The sequence below is a fragment of the Myotis nattereri genome (assembly GCF_964212035.1).
Source record: "Myotis nattereri genome assembly, chromosome: 11".
In the NCBI taxonomy this organism is placed as follows: domain Eukaryota; kingdom Metazoa; phylum Chordata; class Mammalia; order Chiroptera; family Vespertilionidae; genus Myotis; species Myotis nattereri.
The window spans coordinates 58,633,396-58,655,880 of record NC_138086.1 but is presented as its reverse complement, the minus strand read 5'-3'; the positions used below and the strand labels follow the sequence as shown (position 1 = coordinate 58,655,880).

At 41.4% G+C, this 22,485-nt stretch overlaps 1 protein-coding gene across 1 annotated transcript in view; it reads right to left on the bottom strand.

The window, feature by feature from the left end:
- DNAH11 (dynein axonemal heavy chain 11) overlaps positions 1-22,485 on the bottom strand; it is a 195,230-nt gene that overhangs the window by 145,576 nt on the left and 27,169 nt on the right. Inside the window, exons 17-26 of the mRNA XM_081102597.1 lie at positions 20,614-20,730; positions 20,418-20,504; positions 16,083-16,241; positions 14,828-14,911; positions 12,769-12,927; positions 10,028-10,150; positions 9,217-9,339; positions 6,781-7,005; positions 5,682-5,773; positions 4,306-4,432 (exon numbers count right to left, since the gene is read on the bottom strand). Coding sequence (XP_080958723.1) covers positions 4,306-4,432; positions 5,682-5,773; positions 6,781-7,005; positions 9,217-9,339; positions 10,028-10,150; positions 12,769-12,927; positions 14,828-14,911; positions 16,083-16,241; positions 20,418-20,504; positions 20,614-20,730 — 1,296 coding nt within the window. The remainder of the gene's footprint in view (positions 1-4,305; positions 4,433-5,681; positions 5,774-6,780; positions 7,006-9,216; positions 9,340-10,027; positions 10,151-12,768; positions 12,928-14,827; positions 14,912-16,082; positions 16,242-20,417; positions 20,505-20,613; positions 20,731-22,485) is intronic.

The following is a 22,485-nucleotide window of genomic DNA, read 5'->3' as shown; positions in this document are numbered from 1 at the left end:
GTGCAATGGGCCTAAATCAGCTTGAGGTGAAAAGCTGCAGGATAAATGAGACCTCAACTATCAGACACCCTCACACATTATTGCTTTGGTGAGAAAATAGTTTTGAAAGAACTTCTAGGTCTGGAGTCCTAGCATAGCAAGCCGGACATTTTCAGCTTCTGCCTTCCACATAGAGCTGCTGAGAGAACAGGACTGGCTTTTAAGCTAATGTGGGCCCTACTGTCCTCAGATCTGTCCCATTTCTAATGAGAGCTCTTTGTATTTATTAACACAGAATTAAAAACGAATTCATAAAAACAAATGCCTCACAGGCCCCTTTTCTGATCTCACTAAAGAAATGGCAAGGATTTGAACACTTCAAATCATAAAAAAAAAAAAACTAGTGATGTCATTGATGTATTAAGTAGGTTTCTAAAAGGTTAGCAGCAAAAGCTGAAATGCTGTTCCCTCGGGGTACAGGTTACAGCAAATGAAGTGGCATCTACACTCACTAGTGACACCAAGCAAAGCTGGGACCAGGAGTTTCAGATTCCACAGCAAGGCCCAAAACTCCGGACTGGCAGGATGCCACATTCATGAAATTTCATATTTGGATCTCATAGCATTAAAGTGATAGTTTATTTAAATCCTGATTTTGGAGTGTAACTTGGCTATTGGAGAGAATTCCAATAAAAGAGCTGCAACAGAATTCTATACAGTGACAATATATTTGCAACATGGAAGAAAATTACATATATTGATATACAACCTGTAGCCAACTATATACTAACAATTTTGCAAGGATAATCAAAGATAACCCCCACTGGATAGATGACTTACGGCATATTTATTTAAAATTTAGAGTGTCTATTTTCTTATCACACACCTAAAGGCCCAAGTCCTTTGGGTCACAGGCCGCCTTCACACAAAGGCATCCATTTAAAATAGGACATAGTCCTAAATTATGTCCAGAAGAGCTGCTCTCAGTTGGCAATTTCTGTAACCAACTACACTTAGGTGAGCAGCCTCTATTCCTCACTGCTCAGTTGAAGGTAAGTAGAGACGATGGTAAGATGGTCCAAACCATGACCATCTTCTGTGACTGCTTCCTGTTGCTGCCTATTCCCTCCTCAGCGCAACCTAAGTAACCCCTCCCTCTACCTTCAGTGGCTAACAGCTCTCCAGCTCTCTACTTCCTCTACAAAAGCTGGGATGTTTAACTGATTTTACTTCAACTAAAACTCACGCGTCTTCGCATGCCGTCAATTAACCACTTGCATCTTGAGCCTTTGTCCTCACAGCTGTCTGAGCACTACGCCCTGTTGGAGCAGGTTGGGACACTGTGAGTGTTGAGCTCCGTCACCCCGATTCCTGAAATTCAGAGGCTGAGGTTCTTTCACTCCACCATGGAGATAACCACATGGAAGCACCAGACAGAAACATACGGTGCCTGTGGGAAATGTGTGGCCTTCCATGTTTGCCTCTTAAGATCCAGCAGCGTTCTTTATCACCTAATATTAAGCCCATTTCTCACAAGCACCTTCCCCAAGTGCCAATATTTACAGTCTATTAAAAGCATCAGTGTAGCGCCATCTGTCTCATCACTGCAATTTAGGGGATTTCTCAAAAGACAAGTTGGCAGGTTTCCTCTGGTGCAGACTTGGGCCGGTGCCACTGAAGGACATTTCTTGATGCAAAGACGAGACATTTCTGGGCCTATATATCCTCCATCTCATTGTAGTAGCGATGCACTGTGGCCTCAATTTCCACAGCAGTGGCTTTCCAATAGCCACATTAAACCCAGTAGAAAGGAACAGGTGCAAATAATTTTAAGTCTTTTATTTGACCTCGTACACCCAAAATGTTTTCACTTCCTCATGAAATATAAAAATTATTCATGAGATATTTTACATTCTTTTCTCCAGAGTAAGTTTTTGAAATCGGTTGTGTATTTACTATTTATAGCATATCTCCATTGGGATTTTTCATCAGAAATACTTGATCTGCATTTAGACTTCATAAAATAGACAACTGCAAAGTAGATTCATACACCCAAGTAGTTTCAAAGACGTTTTCCAATAGCTGAATCAAATATGTTACAAATTTTACAACCAAAGTGCCCTGTGAGAGAGGACTGGGTCAAGAAGATGTGGTACACATGCACAAGGAATACTACTCAGCCATAAGAAAGGATGGAATACTGTCATTTGCAATAACATGGATGGACCTTGAGAATATCATACTAAGTGAACTAAGTCAGTCAGAAAAAGCTAAGAACCATATGACCTCATTCATATACAGGATATGAAACTGAAATTCGTGGACACAAACAGCAGTGTGGTGGTTGCCAGAGGAAAGGGGGTGGGGGAAGAAGAGGATCCTAATATATGGTGATGGGAGAAGATTTGACCTTGGGTGGTGGGCACACCGTGCAATATACAGATCTTGTAACATAGAAACCTGTATGAGCACATTAACCAATGTCACACCAATAAATTTAATTAAAAAATCAAAATAAAAATGTTTCAAATTTTAAATTAAAATTTATTAAAGTTAAAAATTCAGTTTCTCAGTTGCCACGTTTTAATTATTTAATAACCAAACACATGTAGTTCATGGCGACTCTATTAGACAAGAAAAATGCAGCTCATCCCTTACAAGTTTGTCTTTCTTTAACATTTCTCCATCATGGAGCAGTTTTCGCTAATCATAATACAGATCAGGCAAGAGAAATGTGCAAAATCTCCCAGGACAAAAAGATCTTCCAAGTCATTAGGAATAAAGGACTAAAAACATCTTGACTACACACGTTGTCAGCTATTTTAAGGCACTTGATGACAACCTGGAGGGTACAAAGGAGTCAACTAATATTACTCTGTTTCGCTTTAACCACTACACTATTCACTTGAAAATACAAAATGATGTTGTTATAAAAGGGGGAAATCAAAGAATGTTAATATTGAATCATATGTGCCCTGGCCAGTGTGACGCAGTTGATTGGGTGTCGTGCACCTAAAGGTTGCCGGTTCCATTCCCAATTAGGGCACATGCCCGGGTTGGGGCTCGATCCTGGGTAGGGGGCATTCAGGAGGCAGCAGATTGATGTTCTTCTCTCACATTGATGATTTCCTCTCTTTCCCTCTCCCTTCCTCTCTAAAAAAAATCAATAAAAATATTTTTAAAAACGACTAAATCCTGTGCAACTTCAAACCAGCTGTACCTAACTATTTAAGTCTGTATTTCCATAAGCATCGACCAGAGATTTTTGGCCTCTGAGGTTAAGCAGTGCCCATACCCACTGTCCTTTAGATAATCCATGCCTTTGGGAGGTTAGGGTGAGTTTTTGGGAGGAGAAAATCTTTAAAACTTGACTTTAACCTCGCTTACCAGCAGCAAGTAATCACCAAAGGCATTCTAGACACTCTTCCATCGCGCTGGCATTCCAACTAAGTATCTTCACTTAGGGATTTCTCTTTACAAGACTAGAAGTTGTGGTGGCATCAGACCTCCCTGGCTGGTAAGTTCAGGCTGATTAAATTCCACAATTCACTGCAGAAACCCTCACTTTGGCCAACACTCTTAAATTGAGTGCGGCGGGTGGAGGAGGGGGAGTCTCAAGAATTCAAGTCATTCATAAGATGTCAGCATGAGTTATCTGTCCACAAAGGGCATCGTTTCTGGGGACACCGCATTGTTAGTCCACAAGCGACAGCTGCCATGTTATCTCGGTCACACTACCAGGAGCACATTCAGGAATGTTGGCACAAAAGGCAGAGGCGGAAACGTTGTGCCTGGTGGTCCGAAACTGATTCTGACATTGAAAAGGAAGTTAAAAGAGGGTAGCGAGGCCAGGCTACTTGGCAGAGCGGCCCCAAAGCATTCACTGTTCCCTCTGGTAACCGCCATACTGTTGTCTGTGTCTGAGTTTCAGTTTTATATCACAGATAGGACTGGCTTTTTCTGACTGACTCATCTCACTTAGCATAATATTCTCAAGGTCCATCCATGTTGTCACAATGGCAGTACTTCATCTCTTATGTCTGAGGAGTATTCCCTTGTATGTAAGCCATTAACTTCTTACAAAGCCCTCAGCCTTGTGCCTTTGATATCCTTTCTCTTTACTGAGGACCAGTTGCCTCCCCTAGTTCCTTTAGCGCCAACTCTGGCCCCTCTCTGCTGCTGCACTGAGAATTTTCACTGCAGATTTTCTAGCTCCTGGCACATGTGACATGGAGGTGGTATTTGACAATGACAGAGAAACTGTGACATTCCTTAGTGAACATAGTACAATACAGCACGAGACTTAAAAAAAAAAAAAGATGCTACCTGTTTAGGCTGAGCTCCCTTTGAAAGAATGTCGAGTAAGTCCACGGAAGAGATGAAATAGAAGCGTGGAAAAGCCACGCGCTTGGTTTCCAGATATTCGGCGAGAGCTTTTTCACAAAGAGAAAGCCTATAGGAATAAAATGCATTTGTAAGTTTATTTTGCCCGTTCCGTTATTAAAACATCAACAGAACAAAACCCACCTTCTCGCATCTGTCCCTCACAGTAAGGTCACTGATTGCAGGCAACCTACCTCCTTCTCTTTGACTCCAGCATCCTGCTCGTGACTAATGTACAAGCCATGCCAAGGAGGAGGACACACACACACACACACACACACACACACACACACAGAGCGTGCGCATACCCATCATCTGTTGAGGTTTAATTTAGATCACACTTAGGTTGATGTCACTCATCATTTTTCTGAATGACACTCCTCACTAGCAGGGGGAAGACTAGATTTGGCGCCACGTAGCCTGCACACAAAGCGCACTAGTTCAGATGTAATTGGTTTAAAGTCTTCCCTTCCCACTGAATGTCGACAAAACACACATGGCTTCAACTCTCTCTGATATTCAGAGAAGTCATTTGATCCACAATTATTTCCACTTTATTGTTCTTAGCAGAGCAGAGATGACTCAGAACCCAAACCCCCAAATGCTCCAAAGATTACTAACTAAATACAAATAATGAACTTCTCAGAAATCCACCCTTTTAAAATGATGGCCAGCTTGATCTCTGAAAAAATTCCAGATTTTTGCAGATGTGCTATATATTTTTTACATAGAGTGCTCCTCTACTTTGCAAAAAAAAAAAATAATAAAGTGATCACAATTCTGCACAAATATTTTTAGTAGCTGACCTGTCAGAATATTCTTCTGACTACTAGTTATTGTAGAATTACATGTGAAAATTACAAATGGCCCATAGGACAGGACTTCAAAATTACTAACATGTTCTCTAAGGATAATTTCTAGTATAATTAAACTATATGCAAAATAAAGGACTTGAAATAACTGAGTACAATCCCAGTTCCTGGTATTTAGTAGATGCTTAATAAATAGTTGCAGAAGAGCTCAATAAAAGAATTGACCAATCAATCATGTCGATTCTCTTAATAATAAGATATTCTAATTTTACTAGGATGATAGTCCTTTTGGAAAACAGAAGTAGTATACTTGGGTTTATTTACAATAACTCAAAAAACATATGTACCACCTAATAAAAACAAGGCAACTAGGCAACTATAAGCAAAATTATAAAACAATTTAGTAGAGATTATTCCTAAAATAACACAATGTTAAATATTGCCAGGTACTTGAAAGAAATCTCATAAAAGTATAACAAATTGATCACACTATAATTTTATTCTTACCTGTACTGTAAATCTTTAAGTTTTTCAAAGAGATTAGGTCTGCATGTTGCTTCTAAAACATTTTTTATTTTAGCTGTCTTGAACATTAACTCCTGTGTGAAAGTACAATATGGAGCCATTGGTATTAGAAATTACTTTTCTAAATTTTTCATCCATTTTGGGAATGAAGAGCATTAAAAAATTAAAATTAAACAAACAATGAGAAAGCAAGGTTACAGAAACTTCTAACACCATGACTACTTATTTTTGCTTTTAAACTTTTAGGTAAATATCAAAACCAAAGTAGAATCACAGTTTTTGTCTAAATAAATTCAACGGACATTACCACCATTCTAGGCCCACACAGAGTTTCTCTTTTCTATACCAAACAAAAAGAATAAAGAAAAGAAAGAGAACCCATAATCTTTACAAATACATTCAGGTATGAAAATGAGATGAATATGAAACAATCTATTCTTTCCTCTTTAAAAGTTAAACAAAATAGAAATTCTCTGGGTGTTCTACCTTAGGAAAAATAATGTATTTAATGGCCGTTATTCTTTGCTGAAAGTTTCTCAAATTATTCATCATTACCATGTGTGCACCTCTATGTGTTCTCTGTGGCTCTTATGAAACAAACAAAGAGCTGGTAAAATTACTTTGTTACTGGCTTCCCCTCTGCAGTCCTTTACTGAATGGAGATGAATCTACTCACCATGCCTTCCTGCAGGGGTAGGCAATGCATGGCCTACAGACAACATCTGGCCTGCTGCCTGTTTTTGTATGGCCCAAAGTTAAGAATGTTTTTTACATTTTTAACTGGTTGAAAAAAATCAAAAGAAGCATATTTTTAGCACATAATTATATTCACATGTCGCTGCTTATGCTTTTGTTCAAAGCTCCAATGGCAGCAGAGACCACAGCAAACAGCAAAGCCTATAGTATGCACTGTCTGACCCTTCCCAGAAAAAAAAAATTTTTTCCTGAACCCCCCCCCCCTTTCCTGAAATGCAAACATATATTTTTATAACTACAATACCCCAAATCATGTTTCTTTACAAGATTTTCATATGGTTTGGGAAACGCCGCTAGGATAGAAAGCAGTCTGTCTTCTACGAACCTTAAACTCGGCGTCTACTCCATCGAATCTTCTAGCATCTTCCAGAAGCTGGATTCGAATGTCTTCTGAGCACGCGAAGATGCTTTCCAGGTGAGACCAAGTCCGCTGGACCGCCACCCACAGGAAGATGACGGAGTCCGCTGTGTTCAGTTTATTTTGCCAGCTTAAGACTTGCTCGATGAAGTACTCCACATACTTGCTCTGAAGCAGAGTCTGCAACTGAACCTAAAGGCAAAGAATTTTAAATAACAGCTAAATTGGTAGACCATAGTAAGTACCATGAGAGAAAAGCCATACCTGTTCTCTTATATTTACTTTTCCATTACAGCTGACATTCAGTATCATTCTGTATTAGTTTCAGAGGCATAGCGTAGTGATAAGAAAATCATGTATTTACAGAGTGGTCCCCCCATGTCTCAAGTACCCACCTAACCCCACACACAGTTACCATGACGGTGACTGTATTCCCAATGCTGTAATTTATGTCTCCGTGACTCTTCTGTAACTACTAATTTGTACTCCTTCTGTGTTGAATCTTCACCTGAGACTATATTCTTTATTGATTTTAGAGAGTGACAGGAGAGAGAAACATCGATGTGAGAGAAAAACATCGATCAGTTGCCTCCTGGACGTACCCTGACTGGGGATTGAACCTGCAACCTGGGTATGTGCCTGACTAGGCATAGAAACCACCACCTTTTGGTGTGCAGAGTAACACTCCAACCAACTGAGCCACAATGGCCCGGGCACCAATTTGTACTCCTTAATCCCTTCACCTGTTCCACCCAGCCCCCCAACAGACTTCTCCCTCTGACATACCTATTCATTTTATTGGATTCCTAGGACCTAGCATGCAATATGTGGAACAGGCATTCAATATGTATTTGCTAAATGAGTGAATGGCCTTCAATATTCATATTAACATTTTTTTTTTCAAAAGAAAAATGATAACTGTAAGCAACTGCATATAATATATCTTCTACATGATGACCAGGTATCTCGATGTGGGCAGAGAACACTGCATGCTGGGCTTCAGCTTTAATAAACTTTATGCTCTATCCTTTCTCACTCTCTTTTGGCCCTTGCCCATTAATCATTCCACGGTTACAGGGTCTTTTTTCCTAGTGGTGAAAAAATAAAACAAACTTCCCTCCAGCTCCCTAACCCTCAGGCTTCCACCCCCGCCCCCGTTATGTTTATTACTGAACTTTGCAGCTCTCTGCACACCAGGTGCTTCTGCCCATTCTCTGACAGTGAAGCCTCAGAAAGTCACTGAGTAGAATGGCCTCTTCTCATTCTCTTCACCTCTACTGGTAAGCTTGTAATACCTCTCACTCTTCTTCCTCCCTCCCCAGCTTTATTGAGATATTGACATATAACATTATGTAAGTTTAAGGTGTGATTTCATACACATCGATGTTGTGAAATGGTTACCACAATAAAGTTAGCAGACACCACCATCCCCCATGTAATTACTTTTTGTGTGTGTGATGATGATATTTAAGATCTAGTCTCTTAACAATTTTCAAGTATAAAATACAGTGTTTTAACTACAGTCACCATGCAGTACACTAGGATCCTCAGAATTATTCATCTCGTACTTGAAAGTCAGTATCTTCCCATTTCCCCCTCCCTCAGCCCCTGGCAACCACCATTCTACTCCATTTCTATGCGTTCAGCTTTGTTAGATTCCACGTATGAGAAATCATTTAGTACTTGGTTTTCTCTGTTTGACTTATTTCACTTAGCATAGTACCCTCGAGGTGCACCCATGTTGTCACAAAGGCAAGATTTCCTTTTTATGGCTGAATAATATTCCATTAGATACACATGCGCACGAACACACAATTTTCTTCATACATTCATCCTTCAGTGGACACTTAAGATTGTTTCCAGGACATTTGGCTCTTCTTTGGGGAAAAACTTATCCCGTGGTTTCTATGATACTGCAGTCTCCTTTTCCTACCATTTCTCTGACCACTCTCTCTCTCTCTCTCTCTCTGCCTCCTTTGTCTCCTCTTGTTCACCAAATGCAGTCTTTTCTGAAGCTCTACTCTTGGCTGCTTATGTTCTGTCCCTCTCACCATTTGCCTAATCAATTATCAAGATACCAACAATGACCCCCAAACCGATTGTTCTACCCGGGACCTCTGACTGAGCTCTGGGTCTGACTTTCCACCTTTACTTACATGTCCCTCCCCCTCCCCATCACAGAGCCTCTGTCTCTTCTTAGACCCACTGGAGCCCTTCTGTCCATCTCCCACTCAAGTGCAAGTTCCTTGAGAACAAGTGTTTGTACCTTTCGATCCCACATGGTACCATGCCTAGAGCCTGATGCAAGTCGATGCCCAGGAAATAAATAACACTGAAATTTGGAAGATGACTAAAATTGTAATTTAAAAGGAAAAGAATCTGTAATAAAAATATCCATCTTACTTGGTTGTGCTCTAGAGTTTCAAAAAGTTGTTCATCAGACTTTAGTAATGGAATGCCTGTCCGGTAATGAACTTCGTAAGAGAATTCCATGGTCGCCCAGGTCAGACTGATTTCTGTTATAACCTAGACATAAGTGGTAACGAGTTACGTGTACAGAAGTTTAACTTAGAACCTAGATCTAGGCTATCATCGTGAATATTTTACATGCTTAACGTATTTTTTTTATAAAAAAAGAGGGATTGATATCAAATATCACTGGCCTCAATTTTTTATTCAAATAATATATGCTGATGAGGTTTAGAAAAGAAATCCCATCACAAAAAAGAATAAGCACCACACCAATATCAAATTTCTCTTGAATCTGACTTTTACATTCTTCTCTGAAATGGAATCCTAGAGCAGAAGGGGCCTTGAAAAGCCCTCTGGAGGTTTGATGGATCTGACCTACAAATCAGCCAGCCTGGGACAGGTGTTGCTCAGAGTGCCTGAGTGTGTGAACCTGGGTAAGTTAACTACCTCTCTCTACCTCAGTTTCCTCATCTGTCAAGTAAGAAGAAGACCTCTTTCCGGAAGTAAATCATACGTGTTTTTGTGGTATCATCATTATCAACTGGGCCAACCCTCTGGTCTTACACATGTCCTCTGGCTTGGAATAATTCTATTTCCTGCCCAAGGCACACGCTAACTAGCAGCGAGGGACAAGCTGGGACTCCTGTCTCCATACAAGCACGGCACGGACTTCTCCCCGAGTCGTCTGGTGTGCCAGCGCGCGGTGAGCCCAGTGTGAAAAGAAACAGCCCCAGGACCCCACCTTCTCCGCCCCCAGTTCTTTCACTGCTTTGTCCACGATGCTCCGGACAGCGTCTTCCACTTGGTGCAACCGCAGGGCTAACAAGTCTGCCAGAGTTGTGGCTTCGCTTATTGAAAATGTGACCTTAAGAAGAAGAGGAAAGGGCAGTATTTATATTCCACGTATATTAATGGTTCCTTTTACCTCGTGACCAGAGGGATGAATCAGAGCTAAATATACTCAAGTCAGCTGCTGAGCACACCTCTGGTTCTGAAAGTTGCGGACCATCAAAGGCATTGCTTTTGAACTCCCAGTTACCAAGGCATCACCCGCCAGAAGCGGGGCCGAGGTTCAGGCCACATTCACACTACACCACTTCCTTTTGTTCCATAGCCTTCCCCTGTCAGCTCGCTTCTTATCTCCTTTTCCCACAAAACCCATTTTTTAAAGAGAATCACTATGTTCATTTATTATAACTTGGTTGAAATCCCAGGAATCAGGTAATAGCTCATTTGTCTTTTCCTCCTAAAGCACTCTATTCACCGAGCATAATTCCCAGTTGCTTCTGTAATTTAACCTCATTTTATCACTAATTTAATCACAGTTCCCTGGGAGAATAAAATATATTCACGCACAGCGTCAGTCATATTTACCACGTGAAAATGCAATGAACGCATTTCTTTATCATCTTGTTGACTCCTCCCACTCACCCCAGTATTTGCTAAGCTCTCAGCGCTTCCTAAATGTCCTAAGTCATCCGTGTCCCTTGCAAATGCAGAGCTGATCGAGCCACATGGTTACAGGAAATCTATTTCCTTTCCTGCTCCTGCTCCTGCTGAGAATGTCCAGCCCTGCTTCTGAGAAGCTGCAACCCTCTCTAGCCCTCCCCACCCTGTTATACCCCCTGTCACCATCCACCTCTCTGCACAGAATGACTAAGCATCCCTGTTTGCCCAGGAGTGAGAGGGTTCCTGGAACGTGGGACTTTTGGTGCCAAAACCTGGAAAATCCTGGGCAAAACAGATGAGCTGGTCACCCTCTCAATGCATCACTTCTGGCCTCACTCCACAGCTGAAGGGCCCAGGGACCCAGGTCTTGGGAGAAGGAAAGAGCAGGGGTGTGGAATGGGTTGCACAGTTTGTGCATTAAATAGGAAGCCCCAACCCAGGCGACAAGTGGAGGGAATTTGGCCACTGCCCTGATGCCCTGGCGGGAGGTACCTTTTTCTAAATTGTCTGCCTGAGACAGTGCATTTGTCTAGCATGCAGAAAGGAGTGATACAGGCAAGCGACTGTGGTGAGAAGAAATGTCATTGGAGGAAATGTGAGGGGGGAGAGGGGCACCCAGTTGACTACATATTGGGAGACTCGACAAGGATCTTTCTGAATCAATCAATCAAATTACAAGGTCTAAATATCCAATGTCTAAAAAACTCTAATAATTATAGCTTTAGGGATCATTTATTGAGCACTTGCTATATACTGGGTCTCATCTCCCATGTGTTCACCAATTCTCCATGGGGAAGCATTTGCAGTATTTTCATTTCATAGAAGAGGCAATTAAGGTCTGGAGAGCAGGTGAGTTGCCCATGATCCCAGAGTTACTAAGAGTTAGGGTTGCGATGACAAAGCCTAGTTTCCATGAGTGGGGAAACTCTGTAAACTCTGCCTTCAGATCCCCACAGCCTTTCACCACAATGAGTCCCTGAAGGTCTAGATCTGCCCAAAGAGAAAAAAAACATACTAGACTGCCTTTCATATATTATACATTCACTAAGATCCCCTTCCCTAAAAACTAAGTGTAAGATTGGTGTGTTTGCTCTTAAAAGATGCAGGAAGATAAGAAAATATAGCCACGTGGCAAGGATACAAGAGAAACCATTTTATATTTTGTAATAAAATCAACACACTATCAAAAAAGACACCGTTACTAAATGAACTGGGTGGAAACAATCACAATGTCAGCATTCCCTGGTTCCTGGGTGGAGGGGCTCAACCAAAATCATTTCTACGCCCTCTGATCCTCTCCAAAACCAGTCAGAGTCTTTGCAGCTGTGCTGTGCTCTATCAAATGCCTTCACGTTCTCTTACTGGATGCTGACAAGCTCCTCTTGTGTGAGAACAGACAGCATTCCTTTCATTTTAGTAATAAAAAGCAAAATTCAAAATAGAGAGGTTATGTATCTTGTCTGCAGTCACACAGCCAGTAAGAGCTAAAAGTGGGCTTAGTCAGTCTGGGCTGCTATAATAGAATACCACAGGTTAGGTGGCTTAAATGACAAGCATTCATTTCTCACTGTTCTAGAGGAAGGAAGTCCCAGGTCAGGTGCCAGCATGGTCAGGCGCTTGGGGAAGGCCCTCTGCTTGCTTACGGATATCTGCCTTCATATCCTCACAGGGCAAAGAATAGAAAGCTCTGGCCTTTTATGCCCTTATAAGGGCACTAATCCCATAATCCCATTTACTAGGGCTCCACCTTCAGGACCTTATTACCTCCCAAAAGCCTCACCTCAAATGTCATCACCCTGGAAATTTAGAGTTCGGCATATGAATTCTCCAGGGGTGCATTTAGTCCACAGCAGAGGGCTAAAACTAGAATCTGTGCATGTTCAGTCTGTCCATCCCATCTCAAGGAGCTTAACCTCTCCCATGTGACCAGAACCTGTTCACAAATCCCACTGCATCCCAGATGAATAATGTAAACCAAGGAATAACACTTCACAATCACAAAAATATTCCATTAACGAGACTCAGGAAACTGACCCCAATGGCCTTCATGAGCTGGTGCCAGTGCCTGTCTCGGAGGGCGGGGCTCTGTAACTCCGTGACGGCTCTCAGGGAGGCTGCCATGTCCTTCACCATGCCTTCCAGGCCGGTGTATGCATCCCAGACTCGGACTTCCTTGTCTAGTGACCAGATTTCCTAAAGAAAAGCAACAACAACAACAAAAAGTCCCCAGATTTAATAATACGTTTCATAGTCTGCCTTCATTGAAAGAATAAATGTATATTTCCTGGGATTAGGAAAGAGAGTAAAAGCATTTAAGCCCCTAGGCCAGTTGTCCGCAAACTGCGGCTCCAAGCCACATGTGGCTCTTTGGCCCCTTGAGTGTGGCTCTTCCACAAAATACCGACTTCTGCGCATGGGCCACGAAGTTTCAATCACACTGTACGTGCACGCCCGCACGTGGTATTTTGTGGAAGAGCCACACTCAAGGGGCCAAAGAGCCGCAAGAGGCTCGCGAGCCGCGGTTTGCCAACCACTACCCTAGGCTAATGACTAATCCCAGAGAAACATAAAAGGATCCACTCATTCATATAGTGGACCATAAGTCCACTATGTACCAGCCCCTGGACACACTGGTTTCTTACTCACAAGTTCTAAGTAAATGGCCCGTGGGACACTGAATGTAGGGAACTGGTGTTTACAGGATATGTGCAACGAAGAGTATTTCCTCTAGAAACACAAATCATCGGAACACTGAGACTTATCTAGATTGCCAAGACCCTCCTCCAAAGATCTGGCTTGTTTGAACGGTAGCCTGGAAATGTTATTCCCTTTGAGGCTTGGTTCCTTGGACCTCACCTATTTCATGACTTGAAGATGTGTCGAATAGGGCCCTTGACTTGGCTGTCTTCTTGGCCCATGGAACAACATTCACAATTGTGAATGAGAAAACCTGTTAAAAAACTATCTCAGGCCCTGGCCGGTTTGGCTCAGTGGATAGAGCGTCGGCCTGCGGACTCAAGGGTCCCAGGTTCGATTCCGGTCAAGGGCATGTACCTTGGTTGTGGGCACATCCCCAGCGGGGAGTGTGCAGGAGGCAGCTGATCGATGTTTATCTCTCTCATGGATGTTCCTAACTCTCTATCCCTCTCCCTTCCTCTCTGTAAAAAATCAATAAAATATGTATTTTTTAAAAAACAAAACATCTCAGCGTGAAAAAAAAGGAAATGCCACTTTAAAAGAAAATAAAGGAGCTTCAGCTGCGCGTGGAGGTTGCGCTGTCACTCTGAAGTGAGTGACATGGCAGCGGAGGACACAGGGAGTGAGCACAATGACAGAGGGACGCCAAGACATTCAAAAAGTGATGGGGCAGGTCAGGTGGGGTCCTTGGGACCAGGCTAACCCGGGAGAAAACCTGGGAAGCGCTGGTAGGAGCTGAGCATAGGATTGAGTCAAGGAGAGGACGTCCTTGGGGGGAGAACACCCTTGCCACTTTTAACTGCCTTTCCCTGCTGTGCATGTTGGCTTTATCCAAAGGTTCTCCTCTCTTCATGGGGCACATGGCTATGGGGACTGGATATCAAAACACTAAATTCAAAGCTCAGTCCTGTATACAGGGAGCCCCCTTAGGATGCTGGAGTAACCCATTCTACAGAGATCAGAGTGTCCCACATAGATCCCCAAGAGGCAGACTCCAATCAGTCACCCCGAGTTCTAGAACCAAAAGGCATTTTTTTAAAGATACAAAGTGCTCATGGTTGCCAAGAAAAGAATTCAAATGCTTTTATAAGCCTAACCTCTGAGCCCTAGTACTCTTCATCTTAACACTCTCCAGTCTAGACAGTTTTAGGAAATGCATGATTACAGTGGCTACTCATAACTTCATTAGCCCTAATATGTTTTTTCCACTCGTTCTCAGACAGGCAGGCTTGATTAAAAGTGCAACTGGCTGAGAGGGGAAAATACTGCCTCCGATCATCCTGTGTGAAGTAAATAAGGACACGCAGCCCAGCACACCAGCTACCCGGTCAGGGAAGATGGAAGGAGGTGGTGCAGAGGAAGATAAATCGTCGTATCCGACAGTTATGGAACTTGCCTTGGCAAACCTTCTGAGTTCTACATCCATCTGTTCCACATTAATCTGCCTCCACTGGGTTTTGGTCCAATTATCAATGCTTCTCTGAAAACGCATGAGCAGATAAAAGTGTCAACAACATTTGGTGAAAGCAAGTCTCCACAGCAAAATATATAAACTGACGATACACAGTGCCTCTACCATCCCGTGGAAGTCAATTATTTAAGTGTTAACTGCACTTGTCACAACTTCCTACCACCAAAATAAAACAGTTGTCAGAACATGTCAAACTTAAAGCTAAAACATTATGATATATTAATTTCTAGGAGCAATGACAAATTCCATGCACACACCATCATGATCATTTCATCCTGAGTCATCTGAATGAACTGGGTAAGTATATGACCATTAAACATACCAGGTTTCTATTATTCTACATATAACATAAAATCAGCTTTCATAAGAATCACAGTCCATTATAAATAAAACTTCCATTAAGCCCAGCCAGCCTGGCTCAGTGGTTGAGCTTTGATCTATGAACCAGGGGGTCACGGTTCAATTCCCGGTCAGGGGATATACCTGGGTTTCCGGCTCCATCCCAGTGTGGGGTGTGCGGGAGGCAACCGATCAATGATTCTCTCTCATCATTGATGTTTCTATCTCTCTCTCCCTCTCCCTTCCTCTCTGAAATGAATGAAAATATTTTTTAAAATAAAATAGATAAAACTTTCATTAAATTCTTGACTATATCCTATGTTTTGCAGATATATTTCTTTATGGTTTCCAACTAACTTCAAGGAGAATTATGTATAATGCATGTTACAATATGCCTAGTTCCCTAGAATTTATTTTTACATTTAAGTTTGTAACTTAATTAACCATATACAAATTAACTTTGTTTTTAGTTGGGTTGATTTATATGTGCACATACACATAAGCATAAGCATGGGCATACACATGAGTTCGTATGAACAGGTTACCATATACGTGTAATATGTATTGATATATTAATTTTTATCCTACATAACCCCCCCCCCAAAGGACTTGATGCCTCCTTACACACATTCCTTCAGAACTAAAAACAAACAACTGATATTCAGAGAAGGATCTTCTCCTAACACAGATGTATGAACTCTAATTCTGGGGGTAATATAATCTCTACATATTACAAGACATAAAACCCAAGTACAATGATACAGACTCAAAAGGTTGCATATTTATACAAAAGAACTACGAAAAGAAAGAAGAGGCACGCTTTCAACAGGCAGCGCCTTACTTTAATGTACGCGATGACATCCCAGAGTCCCTTGAGCAGTTTTATTTCCTTGCGACACTGCTTCATGGGCTTGTACTCTGGGAGAACCACTTCAAAAAGACGCGTCGATTCTTGCATCTGTAACATTTCTTCTTCTAATGCCTCAAGCTCTTGGTTTGCCTACGGAGAAAACACACATGCACACAAACACCCTTAACATCCAATGAAATGCTGTAGAGAAGAGAACCTGCACAGTTCTATGGCTCTGGTGACAATATTAACAACTTCAATTTTTAAAAAGATCTGCAGTACAATCAGTGGTAAAGTACGAGGCTTTAGAAGAGCGAAGTCACAGCGACTCCAAAGGTGAGAGCAGACTGTTAATAAACACAATAGCCTTATCAATATTCTCCCTACAGATTTCAGCAAAATCTGCTCTGGCATCAGGTATCTACAGATACCATTTTTCCTCTTGATTTTTTTTTAAAATATATTTTATTGATTTTTTACAGAGAGGAAGGGAGAGGGATAGAGAGTTGCACAGCTCCTACTGGGGATGTACCCGCAACCAAGATACATGCCCTTGACTGGAATCGAACCTGGGACCCCTCAGTCCACAGGTCGATGCTGTATCCACTGAGCCAAACCGGCCAGGGCTCCTCTTGATTTTTTGTCATTGTACAGCTGGGGACTCTGCTGAGCAGCAAAAGATGAGGCTCTAGTGGCTTCCACTTAAGAATAAATCACTTTAAAAAAAACAAACAACTTTCAGGTAGAAAAAAATGTCCTAGAGATTAGCAATAGTACAAAATGTACCGAAGAGAATTTGTGAAATAAAACCACAACACAGGAGAAATTTCACTGTATGGCTATGTTCACCAAGGGCACCTACCCTCCCGTCTGTGTAGAATAGTTTGTGTTTTATACCAAATGTAAGCTGATTCACTTTTTTCTGTCTTAATAAGCCAACTCTTAATTTTCATTTCATTAGTGGAGGGGTAAATGTGCACAGTAAAAGTACAAGGAGTGCGGAAGAGCTTGCAATGCGGGAAAAGCTGGAAAGCCAGGTTCACTCCCCGGGTCTTCTGGGTGCACGAACTCCCAGTTCTGTCACAAGCTGCTCCTTCCCAATTGCTCGAATTTTCACAGGACACTCAGGTGCAGGCTTTGCAAAGCAGGGTTTAACTTTGTTAAATCCCACTTCATAGTTTCGCCCACCCTCCTCTCAATAGGCAACAATTACATTGCTTCCGTTCTTTTGATGTACTTTTTAAATTTAAATGCCCATGCTTAATCCTTTTGTGGTTCGTCAACTTTCAACTCCATCTCTTAAGTTCCTCCTATGTAAATAAGAGTATCAGTACCCTAATATTCTTTCATTACACACGCTATATACTTCATGTGTAAAGTTATACCTTTAGAAACAAGCACCGCAAGTCTCTGACTTAGTTTTATTATGAAAAATGCCATACACGTAAAAGGGTGTGCATGTGAGCATATATACCAGCCAGCTTAGGAAATACTATGTTCCTAATAACATGTAATGGCCTTATCAATTTTATCCCTCTTGTTCCCACTACAAGCATAACCACCAAATTTGTATTTAATATTTCCCTGATTTAATTTATTCTACTTCTGATGGACGTATGGGGCTTTTTCTGTATTTCACCATTAGCATTAATGCAACTAGCAATTTTCACTTCTCCTGTGTGAACTGTATTGCGTAGAGTTTTTGTTGTCCTTTAATGGGTTAAAAATGTCTTCCAAGAGCTTGAATGATGAATGAATACTGAATGAATACCTAAGGACTTCTGGCAGGGTGAGGTGCCTTCAATACTAGGGTCTACCAACCAGCCCAGAACAAAGCACACATATACCTTTGGCTGAATCCAGTTAGATAATCGTTAGATGTGAACACTGAACAAACACCCAAGAAAATGACTTCAAGGTAAACAGAACCCAGCCCTACTTATTCAAAATAGCCCTCGACACATTCTGTAGGTACAAGGTTAAATATCTCTGACACTTAGGTATGTAACTACATGCTGTTACATATAGCATGCAAATGGTAGGCTGCAATAAATAACTGTAGTGTTTACACACAGCACATTTGTTAATCAAATAAAAATGTCTCCCCATCCACAATCTGCGCAAACCACCTGAAATTTAGATAGAATTGTTTCAAAACCCACAACTCTATGAACATATTCAGCAACTACATTAACCACTTTTCTTCAGCCAAGTGAAAGAGAAGCCTTTATGCTACAGAATGGTGTTTTCTGACTGTGTTTAAAGCAGTTAAAATGAAATTCAACCCAAAGTTTGGAGAGAGCAGTAACAGCTGTGAGCTGCAAGTTTCCCACCAGTCTCAGGAGTAAATGAAGTGGAATCAGAATGGCAGCCAAGAGGAAGGACTCGGAAAGGTGCCCAGCTCCTGCCCTGGCCAGCAGCTCAGTTGGTGAGAGTGTCATCAATCGAACACACAAAGGTTGTGGGTTCAATTCCCCTGTCAGGGCACATACAAGAATCAACCAATGAATGCATAAACAAGCGGAAAAACAAACTGTTCTCTCTCTCTGTGTCTCTGTCTCTCTCTTTAAAATCAATCAATTAAAAAACTTTTAAAAAAGAAAGCTGCCCAGATCCTAAACCTAAATGTCACAAAGTCACCTTCTCATTTTAGCTATGTGATTAAGAATTTGTAGAGATGGCGTTTTCCTCAAAAAATTAAAAATGGAACTTCCATTTGACCCAGTAATCCCACTTCTAGGAATATCTCCCAAGAAAACAGAAACACCAGTCAGAAAGGATATATGCACCCCTACGTTCATAGCGGCACAATTCACCATAGCTAAGATCTGGAAACAGCCTAAGTGTCCATCAGCAGATAAGTGGATAAGAAAACTGTGGTACATCTACACAATAGAATACTATGCCCCTATAAAAAAGAAGGAATTATTACCATTTGCAACAGCATGGATGGACCTGGAGAGCATTATGCTAAGCAAAATAAACCAGTCAGAGAAAGATAAATATCACATGATCTCACTCATTTATGGAATATAATGAACAACATAAACTGATGAACAAAAATAGAACCAGAGTCACAGAAACATCAAACAGACTGTCACCTATGGAAGGCGGGGGGTTGGAGGGTAAGGGATCAACCAAAGAACTTGTATGCATGCACATGAGCATAACCAATGGACACAGACAGTAGGGGGGTGAGCATGTGCTGGGGGGCGGGGGTGGCCAGGGGGAGGTCAATGGGGGAAAACGGAGACTCATGTAATACTTTAAACAATAAAAAACTTAAAAAAATTTGTAGAGAATCAAAAGATAATATTTTTCTAATAAAAGTTTAAAACATGTTTTCAAGCCTCAGATGAATAACTCACCATTTCGGATTATTGACCCATTTTATTCATTCTTATAGTCAACCATAATAAAGCAGTTCATTATAAATTAGGGAGTTATTTACTGGCAAAATTCACATGGGAAATAGTGTAATAACTAAAATTTGATTTTTTTAAAAAAATATTAGCTAGAATTTTAATACGAGTTGTATCACTTACTTAACTATGTAATCTCCAACAAGTTAATTATACTTGATTTTTTTATCTCAAAATAAGAGAATAATAGACCTTGCAGGACATTTGGTTTGCGCCAAAGGGTCCTTGATATTTGATTCTGTCAAAACCATCCACCTTAGAAAATGTTCCTTAGGAAGTGGCCCTGGATCCACAGGGCCAATAATGTTTGTTTATACTTTTGGTTTGCAGGATGAATACATTAAAAAGTACTGTCATGATTTGTAGGTCCAATAATTGTGCTGTGGCTACACAGCCCAGGATAACGCTCCTTGCCTTGGTAGCCGAGCTGCCCCAGGCACATGGGGTCAGGTAGAAGGGTCAGGGTTCGAATCTTGCAGAAGAGCAGGATTTATATTAACTGTGCACATCCAGGCCAGGGCCAGATTTTAAGGACCTTTTTGTCTGGACCAAATGTCTCCTGGATGTTTTGAACTGGACCAAATATCCGCTAATCATAATGGAAGCCCCATCAGAGGGAAATGGCAAGAACTGACAAAAACAATGTAATATGCTTAGCAAAGTTCCTGACATGTATACAGTAAGTGCTTACTTTCACTAGTATGATTACTTTGATGATAGTGGCTTTGAGAAACATGAGTTAAAGCAATATAATTTACTTGGGGCAAACTGTTTTAAATAGTTAATCCTCAACTCCTATAACTAATTGCAAAACTAAGGCAAAATAGAGCAGTAGCTCGGTGTCTACATTTATTTTCTAAAGCAGCTACTGCAACACACGTAAGGTAAGGGAGACGAGTATTACCTTATCAAGCATAGCGTATGGATTTTCTGCATGAAAACCGAAAGGAGCGTAGAGTTTGAATCTCTCTCTGAACTCGGCCTGCTTCCCCTGATCAGGGCAGGAAAAGAAGAAAGTGAATGTCAAACAAACAGTCTCAATAATCCTTGCAAAAACCTCTCTTTAAAAAAAAAACAACAAAACTTGGCAGCTCACTTACATCAAACAAAATACATTTTTTCCTAATAAGCGTGACTTCCGCATTCTGGAGAGGTGAAACTTCGTGTCGGACCGTTGCTGCAATCTTTTTGGTGGTTTCCCATCTTTCTGGTAATTCCTACAAAAACACAGGTGGCAAACGGGAGATGACCTCAATGCCTAAAACAAATCAACCTCACAGGGTTAAATAATTCTAATCCCGACACTAACCCATAACACCATTTCATTCTGGAATAAGAGGAGTGTATCTTAAGAAAGATGAAAGTGACTGAAAGGCTCAGAGCCAGACTCCTGTTCAGACTTGACTCATGGGCACTCAGGTTCCGTATCTTCCCGGCACAAATCTGCGTTGTCCCTTGGTGTAAGATTTATCTCAGGATAAATGAAAATCTTGTCAAAGTAAATGCAAATTTTAAAACTGTTTTGCTATTGAGGGAATAAAATTAAAGTGCTCTAGAAATGACTTTGCTGATCTCTAACAACTAGAAATGGAGCCATGTTTAACAATTTAACAGGTAAAGACAAATGCTGGCATGACTCAAGGGTTGAGCATAGACCTATGAACCAGGAGGTCACGGTTTGACTCCCAGTCAGGGCACATGCCCTGGTGATGGGCTCCATCCCCAGTAAGGGGCATGCAGGAGGCAGCCAATCCATGAATCTCTCTCTCCCTCTCCCTTCCTCTCTGAAATCAAGAAAAATATATTTTCTAAATGCTTTGGATCTGGCAGGGCAGCAATAAAAATGTGACTCAACCTCACCCTCCACTCTCCTCCAGCTCCTGAGACTCTGTGTGTACCGTCTTGACGGAGAGTTTGGGCATTTAGGTTAGGTTAATTTTCAATTACTAGGGTTTTTAAAGTAAGAAGAAAAGGAAGGTTAATTCCTACTGGATGTAGGACAAAAGGAGCAATAAATAGTTCAGGTAGCAACTCAACTGTGCCCTCCCTGGCTTCAGAACAGAGGATAGCAGGAAAGTTCTTTTCTGTGAAGAGCCAACGTGCATAATTGTGGTTGAGAAGCATTCCTTGCGTCCAGACTAACAAAGCATTATTTCTCTGGGTCATCTCCTGGGACACGGAACTTGTTTTGTCAGACAGAATCACCCATAGTAATGGGACTTTATTTGTGCAGCTGAGGGCACAAATCCGAGGTTCCAAAGACGATTTTGTAACCCTGGGTAAATGTTTGATGAATGAACCAGTGACCGCCAACTATGGAGGGTACACGGTGCTGGGTATCAATTGTATCTGTGTGGTGCTGGAGTGCAACAAAGACAAGACGTGCTCTTTGACTTCAATTGCTTTATAATCTGCAAGTTGCTTTAATTAAAATAAAATTGGGGCACTGCTAAACTCTGAGTGCAACTTGTTCTGCCTACCAATCTTGTATTTCCTCCTGACCAGCCTGAATTACTGACACAGAAGTGCACACATATCTAAAAGTGTAGCCCACTTTCTTTGAGAAAGAGAGGGAGAGGGCGAGGGAGAGACATCAATTTGTTGTTCCACTCATTTATGCATTCATTGGTTAGTTCTTGTATGTGCCCTGATCGGGGATGGAACCCGCAACCTTGGCCTATTGGGACGACATACTAACCAACTGAACTACTGGCTTCCACTGTGAGATCTTTATTCACAGGTTCAGTTACAACTAAAAGGACTGTGTTCATCATTTGGCACCAGGTCTCTGCGGAGCATGGAAACGGGAGGATGACAGCGAAATCCTGTTTTGGAAACACAGTGATGTCTCCATCCAAGCTGGGCTTTCTTTATTTTATTAATGAGTCCATGACATTTTTCCAAAGTCTGGGACACTTCTCAACTGAGAGTTTTAAATGAAAGAGAGCTGGAATATGTGTCATGTGTGAAAC